At 34.4% G+C, this 11,680-nt stretch overlaps 2 protein-coding genes across 3 annotated transcripts; one reads left to right on the top strand and one right to left on the bottom strand.

Annotated features, from left to right (window-relative positions):
* Positions 1-364: 364 nt before the first annotated feature.
* LOC110708024 (mitochondrial acidic protein MAM33-like) lies at positions 365-4,801 on the bottom strand. The gene is made up of 3 exons (XM_021886125.1): positions 4,226-4,801; positions 3,801-4,138; positions 365-1,215 (listed from the first exon to the last, which is right to left on the bottom strand). Exons 1-3 carry the CDS (start codon positions 4,379-4,381, stop codon positions 987-989), a joined length of 723 nt encoding a protein of 240 aa, XP_021741817.1. The 5' UTR covers positions 4,382-4,801; the 3' UTR covers positions 365-986.
* A 975-nt stretch (positions 4,802-5,776) lies between these two features.
* On the top strand, positions 5,777-11,327 carry LOC110708025. 2 transcript variants are annotated; one of them, XM_021886126.1, is made up of 4 exons: positions 5,777-6,195; positions 7,868-7,911; positions 8,859-9,165; positions 10,462-11,327. In XM_021886126.1, exons 1-4 carry the CDS (start codon positions 6,135-6,137, stop codon positions 10,764-10,766), a joined length of 717 nt encoding a protein of 238 aa, XP_021741818.1. In that variant the 5' UTR covers positions 5,777-6,134; the 3' UTR covers positions 10,767-11,327. The 2 variants fall into 2 exon arrangements, with proteins under 2 accessions (XP_021741818.1, XP_021741819.1); XM_021886127.1 differs by having other exon boundaries at positions 5,779-6,195; positions 8,862-9,165.
* The last annotated feature ends 353 nt before the right edge of the window (positions 11,328-11,680 follow it).

Below are 11,680 nucleotides of genomic sequence, written 5' to 3'. Positions count from 1 at the left end.
AAGACATTAGTGATGTGATATAATATCAAGATAAAGAATATAAAAGGGTAAACTTATGATATTCCATAGAATAAAACGTAAAAGTACGTAGTATAGTATGACTGTAATTGAAAACGTCGAAGTATTAACATTAATTGAACGTACAATAACAATTAATGTGTAATTTAGTCACATAATTTTAAACTAACACTAATCTAGGAAATATAAAAATTGCAACACTTTGCACAAAAAGCTCTTATAATTTTTGGTCTAAAAGTGTTGCAATTTTTTTGAAACGAAGGAAGCATATTACGGAGTAATACTAGTACACAATCATTATTCATTAGGGTTCCGTATATCATGATCATAGAAAAATCTAAAGTAATGGCATATATCAACTTATATTTTATTCTAGAATATAAGCCCGAAAAATCAAAATAAAAGTGCTTGTACATTGTGTTGCCATGTCAATTACTCGTATTGTCAAGCATTGATAGATATTAATGTCATAAGAAAAAAATGCAAGAACATTTTCTGTGATATTCCATAGCTCTTTGTTGGCACAAGGAATTTGGAAAAAAGTTGTCCAGAAAACATACCATCTGATACCTGGAAAGAAGCTGACGAAAGGCGAAAACATTTTCCTGATCAGAATATGAAGAAAAAAGCTATGCAGAAAGTGCAACACAATGAGTTGTTTACTACACGAAACCTTAGAACCAGAGATATTGGTCAGTGACGAAGGCCATTGAAATTGTATGACTACTCGACAATTGCAGAAAGAGCATCATCTATATTAAGTGAATCATAGATTAATATAAACTGTTGAAATAAGTATAAGCCTGCAACCACGAAGTTTTTCCTCAACTGCGCAAAACTGAAGAGCATGAAGCAACTGTAGATATGCATTAACCGGTTCACTTGTTAACTAAGCTCAAAACAGGTACATATCTGATGTCCCACCAAATTGGCAATTATATATAATAGCCTAAATGTTGCAAAGACTATTAAGCACCTTTAGTAGCATTGGATTTACTAGCACTAGCAGCTGCCTCATCTGTTCCTTTGTCCATCTCACGTCCATTAACAAAAAGGCCAACTGACCTGAACCAGCGCATAAGATTCCGATGATCCTTTACATATAACCATGCTTGAAGGAAAGGAAAAAGACTCTCATTTATGCCACGTTCCTCTATATAATTGTGAAAGGCATCTCTTGTTGCTTCATCAAGATTTCTATCAATAAAAAGGACATCCAAGTTTATTATAAATTTCAGGAAAACAAATCTGTTCACCATTTCAAAAATATTTGCTAATAAGCTATAACCTTACATAGTCAAATAAACAAAACATTATCAAATAAGCTGCAAAAAAATATGCGCCTGGTCAAAAACCAAGGTAGACTCTTAAGTACCCAAATATCTGTTATACAAAAATTATCTTCCATATTGTGAGCTTCATACCAGTTTGAAACATACGAATCTTCCTTAAAATCAGCTCATAAGAGAAAACAAGAAATCTCTATCAACAAAAAACTCAATTACTAACACATCTAGACCAGAATTCAAATTGATAAGATAGTAGATGAAAATAAAAGTACAAAACTTGTGACTCTGTGATCAACTGATCAATCATCCATTTATCCTAATCAAATGACCATTTCTTGAATGACTCCCAATCTGAAACTAACACCTATATAACCCCTCAAAAAAGAAATAATACTTCAATAAATCTAAGATATAAGCCAAAAAGCTCCATGTCAATATCAAATGTCGACAAGTATGTGCATTTTGTGTCTTAACAAGCATTGATGCTACATCAATACAGGAAATTTGTCATGGGCATGGCACAAAACAGGACTTCCATCAAGCATAAATAAAAGTACATGATCAAAAGGTGTCAAAAACTCAAAATTAAACATTTACGGATAGAATTGTAACAAAAAGAACAAGAATCCAATATCTAATTTAATTGTTCAAGCAAATAATAATCAACTATAAATAATCTGTAGAAATGATCCAACTCTCCCCAATTCCAAATTTCAACTATAAGGTAATCCTGACAACTAATTTTCCTTACCAAAAAATTCATCAAATAATCAAAATGAGTGATAATTTGATATTCTTCCTCCAATTAATTAGTTAAAGATAAAATTTTAAAGCTGTGTGAAATCATGAAAAGTAAAAAAACTTTTTTTAAATAAGAAAAATAATAATTAAACCAAAAAATTTTGCGCAAAGACTCACAAGGGGTACGATACATAAATTTATAAATGAGTTGTTCTCAGCAGCAGTCCCATAAAACTACTTGGAAGTTACAGTGAAAATAATCAAAATAATTTTCCATTTGAAAACTTTTCTTCTATTGCAAATTTCCCCCTTCCGTTCCATTAGTTCTCAAAGTTGGTGTTCCCGGCATATCTTTATTAGTTGTACTACCTAATACGAAGTATATCAACTTTGGGTAGATTAAATATTTTCTGTAGGGGAATGAACAGAAGAAAATAGCAGAAGAGACATCGGTAAGAACAGAGTGAGACCCTAGTGTATCAGGTTATTGCTTGCCAATGTATGCCCTAATGCTGATTATATCAATGACTAATCAACGTGCTCTGCAGGTTGGCTTAGATTTGAAATCTATTGCTCTAAATAAAAAGTTGACTAAGTTGAGCAGTATATCAGATTGAAGTTTGCCAAGGTGTGCCCTATTGCTGATTATATCTATGTCATCAAACATGCTCTAGATGCCACAACTACAAGTCCATGGATAAACAATAGACATCTATTTGTGTACAAGGCTGGGTATGGAAATAGAATTGTTTTTAAGGATCATAGAGGCATAGAAGGTAAATATTTCAACTGTTTGATTCAAGATCAAGATTTAAACAACAATCCATCCAAAATTAGAGCAGGCAATTAGGAAACGACAGAACAATCAACAAAAACAATAATCTTTATTCAATGAGTGGCCAATGCACCCCTATCCTAAACTGAAACATTCTGTAGTGGGGAAAGATCTTGCATAGCAGATGAAAGGCAGTACAGATGCTTAATTAGGAGAATACACTATTAGACAAGCTGACAGAGTAAGAACATATGTGATGTGTGCCAAAAGTCTAATCTTCAAATATTTCTATGATCTAATTGCAAGTGAACTACAACAGCCTTCTTGGTGTCAAGTTGCTTATAAAGTTATAATCTTTGCACCTCAGTTGATACATCATTGCCATATAATCACTACATCCAGCTAGTAGTTTTACAATACTAATCATTCAAAATTTATACCAAAGCCAATTTCATCAATAGCAGAAATCCTTCATATACTTGACGTTAAGGATTCTAACCTATATCATTGACCTTGGCTACTCCACTTCACTAGAGGACAACCAATCAAGAAAGCATATACATTGATCCATCTCTACTTCCAAAATCCAAGCAATCCACTATTTCACCCCACCTCACATCACTTCATTAATCTATGTTTAGAAACCACACGAAATGTTCCTATTCACCCCAAACATCTTCAATGTTAGCTTCGTAAGTAAAAAAGATTCACCATTTACAATGTACCTTACCTATCATTCACTCATCAAAACCCCCCACAATCTCATGGAATTAAATTGACATGAACACAACCGGGCAAAAATGAGCAAAATTTCTTAGCACCTTGAAGCTACATAAACCTTTAAAACCCCATTACAACTATATCAAAATCATTGAATAAACAAACACTACCAAGTAACCAACAAATACACAATAATAGTTTGATAATGAACAAACAAGCAAACAAACAATCAATTAAAAGAGAGACAAGAAACGAACTCGAAAAGCGGGCCGGTGTATTTGTTAGGAATCATAAGGAACCCCTCCTCAGTAGTCTTAGGTCTAAGAGCAACAGAGTGAATCCCCACAGCATCCGGGTACAACCCACAAAGAAAATGCATAGAATCACTCATCCCAGGTTTCGAAACATCAACATGAACAAATAATTGATTAATCCCACCATCATCATCATCATTTTCATCTTCCTCAGTAACAAAATTAGCTAATCTCATTACAGAAATGCTAATTTCCTCATTTTTGTAATTCCTCTTTAGCACTGGACCATTAGAATCCAATGCCCCCTTCATAATCGTAAAATCAGCAGGTGGGCTAACTTTCTGCAAAAACAATCAGTTGAATTATTGAAAAAACAAATAAATAAGGGTTTAACAAAATTAGGTTTAACAAAAATTAAGAATTTTTACCGGAGGTGGGGCCATCTTGGAGACTTCAAGGTAGTGGTCTTTGAGTGAGCGGAGTAAGACGGAGTTGACGGCGGAGGAGACGACGGAGGAATTTCGCGAAATCGTGCGCCATGGTTGGTGAACGCCGGCGCCGGCGGCAATTGCTTTTCTGAACATCTTCAGATATTGATGAACTCTGCTTATGGTTAGCTCTTTTTGGGTGTGTTAATCGACTTGAATTATGGCAAAAAAAATTAAAAAATAAAAAAAAATGGTAGGGTTATGATGGATTTTGGGTTCGAGAAGGCTCGATGAGGTTTTTTTTTTTTTTTTGCAAGTATTTTCGAGTCGAGTGGGCTAGGCTAAGAGGAGTTGAGCGGTGTAGTTTGGTTGAATTGGTTAGTGTCAATGGTTTGTACATGTAATTTGATTTGATGTAGTGCATTGGTGCACTATTCTCTAAATAAATAGTCCCTATGTTTCACTTTATTTGCAACAATTTGACTAGACACGCTTGTCGATGCACATATTTAACCGTCGATATCTTTTATTATATATTTATAAAAAGTTTATATTAAGAGACTATACATTAAAATAGAACCGACAACATCTTACATAACTACATTGGCTTTCATATAATAGCTAAAAAAGATGGTCAAAGTAAGATGTGTGAATAGTGCAAAAAGTCTAAACATTGTGAGTAATTAAGGATGGAGGGAGAAAAATAAAGAGTCTACCACATAAATTGTACGAGTGTGTGTTCAAAGTTCTAGGAAGTGGTAAATATGCTCACTTGATCGATTGTTAATAGTAATGATTATACTTCAATTAGCGTAATCCTGAATATACTACCACTACCCCAAAGCATAAGGAGCCTAACCAAAAGTGGTAGAGTAACCTTCAATTAGCCAAATCCTTGGACAAGCTAACCTAGGTTATACCCCAAGCTCTCCATCTGAAAGCTCGTACTATACTCCCTCAAGCTCATCATGCCATGGTTATCATGTGGATTCAGATTTGGATTATGATCCATCGGAGGGAGATTATGAAAATAAGGAGTGTTTTTTTACTCTTTTTTTTTTTTTTTTTTTTTTTTTTGGTTTTAAAGTTGTCAAGGTTGTATTAAATATTTAGTTATTTTATGCAATTAGAATAATAGAAGTTAATCTCTTTCTAAATTTTTATGCCGTTAAATATTTTGTGTGAAATTACAATATGATTAGTAAGATCCCAAAAGTCCAAATATTGCAATTACGGGTATTTTTAAGGAGGAAGTAAAACATACAGTACTCTCTTGGTATTTGAATAAATTTATCAGTTTAACTATTACACTATTACATATCAATTTTGACTTGAATTTATACAAGTACATATATTTTATTAGATTAGTCACAATATATATGTTTATAATATCAACACTTAATTAATTTTGCTAATAAATAATTACTCCGTAAATTTTATAGATTATGTATGGATGACTTGTGTGTCAGTCAAAATGACCCACTCATTCAGATATAGAGGGAGTTAACAAACTTCGAGTGTTCGATTTAAAGTGATATACTACTCGGTATCTATTCGAAAACTCCATTAGATATTTTAGACGGAGAAACATTGATCGTGAAAAATATCAAAGCAAAGCAAACTATCAGGAAGAAGCTATGAGATTCCCAACATAAAGATAAAACAACACGTGTCTTCAATTGACTTCCCATGAACAATTGAAGAAATTGATGATCATAATTTTACATCATCTTTCTCCGCTATTTATTCCCTTTTTCTACCTGTCCTCTATTTTCTTCGACCCAAACTCTAGCCATTCAGATAATTTGAGCAGCAAAATAGTTTTTTTTTTTTTTTTGGTGATTAATTGGCGAAGTTACTCATTTTCAGCCGCTAAAAATCTTTTTTAATCCAAAATTACCGGTTAATTATGGGAAAAAGAAAGCGAACAGGATCATCTGCTGCTCTTTACCATCATCCTTCTCCTTCAGGTTTTCCCTTTCTCTCAATTTTTTAATTGTACTTTTTTTTTGTTAATTTTTCAAATTGTGCAAGTGTTTTTGGTGGGATGTTGCTAGTTCATGTAATTTAGTGATGGGGTTTGATTGAAATGTGAAAATGTGGAAAATGATGGCCGACCCATCTAATAATTTGATGGTAAAGATCATGGGTTTTGTTTAGATTTTGAGAATTTTGTGCTAATTTCTTGAATTTAGGTTAAAATGGCGTGTGCTTTCAGTGTAATTTTGTACTTTTACTCTGCTAAAATTGGTCATTTAGAATTTTAGATGGTATATATTCCTGTGATTTAATTTGTTTGCTTTTTGATGAGATTTATTTGATCAAAGTTTCGATCTTGTTTTCTAAGAATTGGGGTTAAGTTGGATACAGATATTAGTATGAAGGGGTGATAGCTTTATACGTGGATCTATAATTAGCTGGTTAAATAAGTTATTGAAGTGTTCAAAAGATGTTTTCTTGAAGAATTTATGATGTCAATTGGTGAAATGCCAAACCGTAGTTTTACTTCGTTTAACAGTCAATATTGTGGAACATGAGGTAATGGAGTATAAATCGTTGTTTTACTTTGCTTAACAGTCAATATTGTGGAACATGAGGTAATGGGGTATGAATATGACTGATCAATATATCAAATTCGGACAAATTTTAGAAAATGGGCAGTGTTGGATCCCTAGAAACACGCCTAAGTTGTGCTTTGGTGCTCGAATTGGAGCTGCATTTTAGTTGGATATTCACCAGGACATGTGTATATCTTGAATCCTGGACACATCTATGTAGATCAAATTTGTGGAGACTGTCCGAGTTAGATTTTTAGACATATGCTTGTATTGGACGTTGCTGCTCTTGTCCAAATCGAAGATACACTTTGTCAGTTGGCCAGGATTATCACAAATGGTTGTAAGTTTTATTATCCTAGACGTTTTGGACTGTCAAAGTATGAAGAACTTGACGGAATTGGACCGCTATTTACACATGCCTGTGTTAGACATTGGTGCCTATTGCCCTGATTAAGTTTGAAGCTATGTTTTCTCAACTTATTATGATTATAGAACAAGGATATAAACTGCAGGATTTCTACGCCAAAGTATGCCAAATTTTAAGGAAATTTACTGATTTGGTTTTCTAGACACATGGATGCGTTGGCACCATATTCCAGATTGGAACAATTGTCGAATTGTTAGGATTTTCAGGCAAGGGTGTTAGCAGTGGACTTAAAGAGCCATAATAGTTGGTCAATTACGTAGTATAATTAAGGCTAAAGGTCCTTCATCACACTTTATGATGAAGAAGATGAATCTGTCAAATCAGGCTAAAGGTCCTTCATCCTCAGTTAGATGATCATTTTAGTGCTGACTGCTGAGAAACACTAAGATTTTCTGTAGTTTTTCTGCTATAGTTTCACTGACACTAGGTAAAGATAAAGACGTGATATTATCAGCTGAATCCTGAGATAAGACCTTCTCAATGCATGTCGAGTACACCATATTCCTATGTTTTTTTGATGCTAAATATTATAATAATCATTTTCATTGAATTAATCATTTGACAAACATTGACAAGCACTTTGAATGGGGAGCTCAAATTGAGATGAATTGCTTTTGGTTGTGTTACTAATGGTCATCTTAACTTCTTATATTACAGATTCCATGCCATGTTCATCAGGAAGGGATCTGACACTTGGGGAGGTTTGTCTTCTCCCTAGAATTGCTATTGCTACTAGTACTGCTTTTTACTATTATGTTATTCATCTTTGGTTATTGAATCAACTGCCTTTTTACAATGCTACTATGCTACTGATAAAGCTCCCAAAGCTGCTAAACACAAGCTACTAAAGACGTATAAGGAATTTTGAAGGTCTTCTACCAATATTAAACATAGGCATGCTTTAAATCAATTCTTTGGATGTATCAAACATAGGCATAATTGAACCTGGTAACAGTTCAGATCACTGTAGGCTGAGACCCTTTCAACCAATTAATCTCCGTACTACACTCTTATTAATTTCATCCATGTTCAGATCTGGTTAAAGATAGAAATTAAAGGCCCAAAGCCCATTGCTAAAGCTGAGTTTCCATTGTCTAAAAAAAAAACCATTCCCTAGGTTTTTCACATTTCCCCCTTTCTTGTGTATGTCTATTGTCATTAGTTGCATCACTGCCATAGTGCCATTTACTATCTCTACGGCTCTACCTTATATCTCTATCTCTTCATTATATCATTAATGCTTTGTGTTTGTGTATCAATATCTTTTCCTTATTTTTGCACTGAAAATGTTTGTCTACCCTATTTTTACTGTTTCCCTATTTAAAATGTTCCCTAGTGGATCTTACAGAGATAGTCTCCTCTCTTGTATTAGTTTGTTTCATGGAATAGGAAAATACTGAAGCTGCATGTTCAGATCCTGTCGCCCGGCAGGGTCTATAATAGATAGTTAATGTTACATGTAGATGTTTTCTTAGAAAATTTCCACTAAACTGTTAATTTTATGGTTAATTGCAATTCTAATTATGCTTTAAATCCCGGAATTTGATTTGAAGTGAGCTTTTATTTATTTTATGCTTTCAATTTACTGTGCTACAACTCTTTTATTGTTTCTTCCTGATCGAAGGGCTTCTGTTGTTTACTTGTGTAGCAGAATGCTTCTGATCCAGAAAACAGTGGTATGTTGAAGCCTCATTCTTCTGTTAAGGAAATTATGGATAGTCATGGAAAGCAACCAATCTCTCAACTTGCCCTTGGTCAACATCATCATCACAATCTGAGCCGCTCAATGTTGTTGAAGCGCTCACGTCACCACTATGGAAACCAGTATTCTCGTCGAAACTCATCCAATTACCATAAGCCCTCGGCTTCTTACGGCAAGGGTAGCCCATTTCACGATGAGCGATTATGTTTTAAGCTGGGTAGTAAATACAATTCTGATTTTGGACATCATGCAGGTTTCCTTCTCTCCTCTTCTTTTATCTCATGCCATCTCTTCCTTATGATCTGTAATTCTTGGAGGAGGTAAAGAATATAGCGTGGATTTATGAGGACTAGATGCTGGTGTTATAAGCCATATTATGAGTACGCGCATTACATTTCAAGGGGCTTGAATGCTTGATTCCTTGTTCCTCATATATGTTTAGCATTCAATTTGCTGGCTACTTATAGCAAGATAAAAGTTCATTGTTAGATCCAGGGAATAGGCTATGTTGCACTTTTGAGGTTTATTCTCAAATGCTCATCCCACGAAAAGATCCTACATGTTGTGGGGAAACGGTTGCACGGAGTTGGGGTTGGGTCAAAGGGAGAATGGGATGGAAAACTGCAATTCTAAAAATTATAAAACAGTGGGTACCTACGGCGGCACACTATTAAGTAAAGTAATTGAATATCGCCCGTACTAGAGCTTATTGGGTACAGGGACAACTATCAAGTGAAGTACCCGTGTTACATAAGTAGGGAGTGTCAGATTGGGAAGATCAGTGCACTACTATCTGTCTCATTTCTTATTAGAACTTTTTTTGGGGGTGGCTCACTGGAATTTTATAGCTAGTAAAACATCACACCTCCAATACAACATCAGAAATGAATTTGACCTCGGGACCTAATATTCCCAGTATGTCAGTGTTAAAGTACTAAGCTAAAACCTTATTGGCTATGATACTTGAAGGCACAGGTATAATCAGAAATACGGGAGGTTTATTGAAGGAGATCGTTATCTTTAAATCTAATGATTACTTCAATGCCTTGGTGAAGGGGGAAAAGATACATGACAACATGCAAGTTACAAGATGGCCTAGATACTAGACTAATGCCTTGTTGAAGTGGGGAAAAGATACATGACGACATGCAAGTTTCAAGATGGCCTTGTTACTAGACTAATGAGTTGGATTTATTACTTAATATTGATGATCGCTACACGTGCATATATGCATAGTCATAACGTTGATTATGAGACAAAGGAGAAATTTTTGTGTGTAGAAGCTTAAGCTTTCTGGGGCTATTCGTTAATTTAGAGGTCATTTTTAAATCCCATAGGTCTGCTCGACTATTGAACAAGTATCTAACCCTAAACTTTAATTGCTGATATTAGCGAAAGTAGTTTGGTCTTTCATAATACGATCAACCTTTCTATCTGTTATTGTGCTACACTTTTCTTAGCTGTTACTAAATATGTTAGTGCTTAGCCAATTTCTCCATTGCTGAACACAAATTCTTACTTTTTTTTTATTTGTTCATTTTAAATGAAGATTTTACAGAGTTTAGGGAAAGGGCCTTCTGGCGGCCAGAAAGAATTAGGTCTAGCAGCTCGGTCATTCGTGCACTTTCATCCGAAGGAGTGAAGAAGGCTTGTGGGTTATGCCAGAAATCATTAAGACGGAAGCCTCATCAATTTGGAATTACTGCCTCGGAAGAGCTATCAATTGTTGCAATTTTAGTTTGTGGGCATATTTTTCATGCTGATTGCTTAGAGCAGAGAACATGCCTTGAGGATATAAGAGACCCTCCTTGTCCATTATGCTCAGGTTTTGTCCCAAAGGCCGAGGTTACTTGAATCAGGGAAAAATTTCTAGGTTTGTTAACATTAAACATCATAATGTAGATAGATTTAATGCACTTAACTTGCAAGGTTATGGATTTGTGAATGGCGGCTGTTTAGTTAACGGCTTAGAATACTGTTACCTGACCCCTTAGTCGTAGGCTTTTATTTCAACAGAACTTGTTGCAGAATTAGGAAGAAGAAATTGCTATGTTCAGGTGCTGTGGTAGAATATGCTAGTTAATAGCGCCATTTCTTTACCATGTATGTAATATCTAATATGCTAGTTAATTGCAGAATTAGGAACAAGCTACTATCGAGGGAGGACTTTGCAATGGAATTTGTAAGATTTGTGATAATCACTAAACGGAACTGCAATTTTTCTTTACTACAATCTAGTTATTTTGCATTTTTGCTTGTTTGATCCTTGGCTTTAGCCTCATTTGAATTAAAAAAAAAAAACATTATTAAAAAAAAAAAAAAAAAAAAAAAAAAGAAAACAAAACCAATCTAGTTATTTTGCTCTATTATATACTTACCCCTCCTTTAACCGAGGAAGTACTACGTAATATTTAAGAAAAAAAGGTATTTTGAAATACCTCGATTGAATATTCAATCCCATATTTTTTCTCTCTCTCCACCAACCCTAGGAACCCATGACCTGGGGTTTTAGATAGTGTATCCTTAACCACCTAAGCCAAGGAGGGTTAGTGTTGCATTCATGTGCATGTTATTATAAATAATAATTCAATAAACTTGGACTTACCTTTCAACGTGGCCATGTAAGTAGGGCTGAAGTTGAATATTAGTTGGATGTTGGACTTGGAAGTTGGAACTGGTTTTTGATGATTTTAATTTCTTTAGCTAACCTTCCTAACGAGTAACGACCAAATATATCACTTACTCCTACATAGGTACTATTAGCAATG

Source organism: Chenopodium quinoa, unplaced genomic scaffold (assembly GCF_001683475.1).
Source record: "Chenopodium quinoa cultivar QQ74 unplaced genomic scaffold, ASM168347v1, whole genome shotgun sequence".
NCBI classification, from domain to species: domain Eukaryota; kingdom Viridiplantae; phylum Streptophyta; class Magnoliopsida; order Caryophyllales; family Amaranthaceae; genus Chenopodium; species Chenopodium quinoa.
This window is presented reverse-complemented; position numbering and strand designations above follow the sequence as displayed.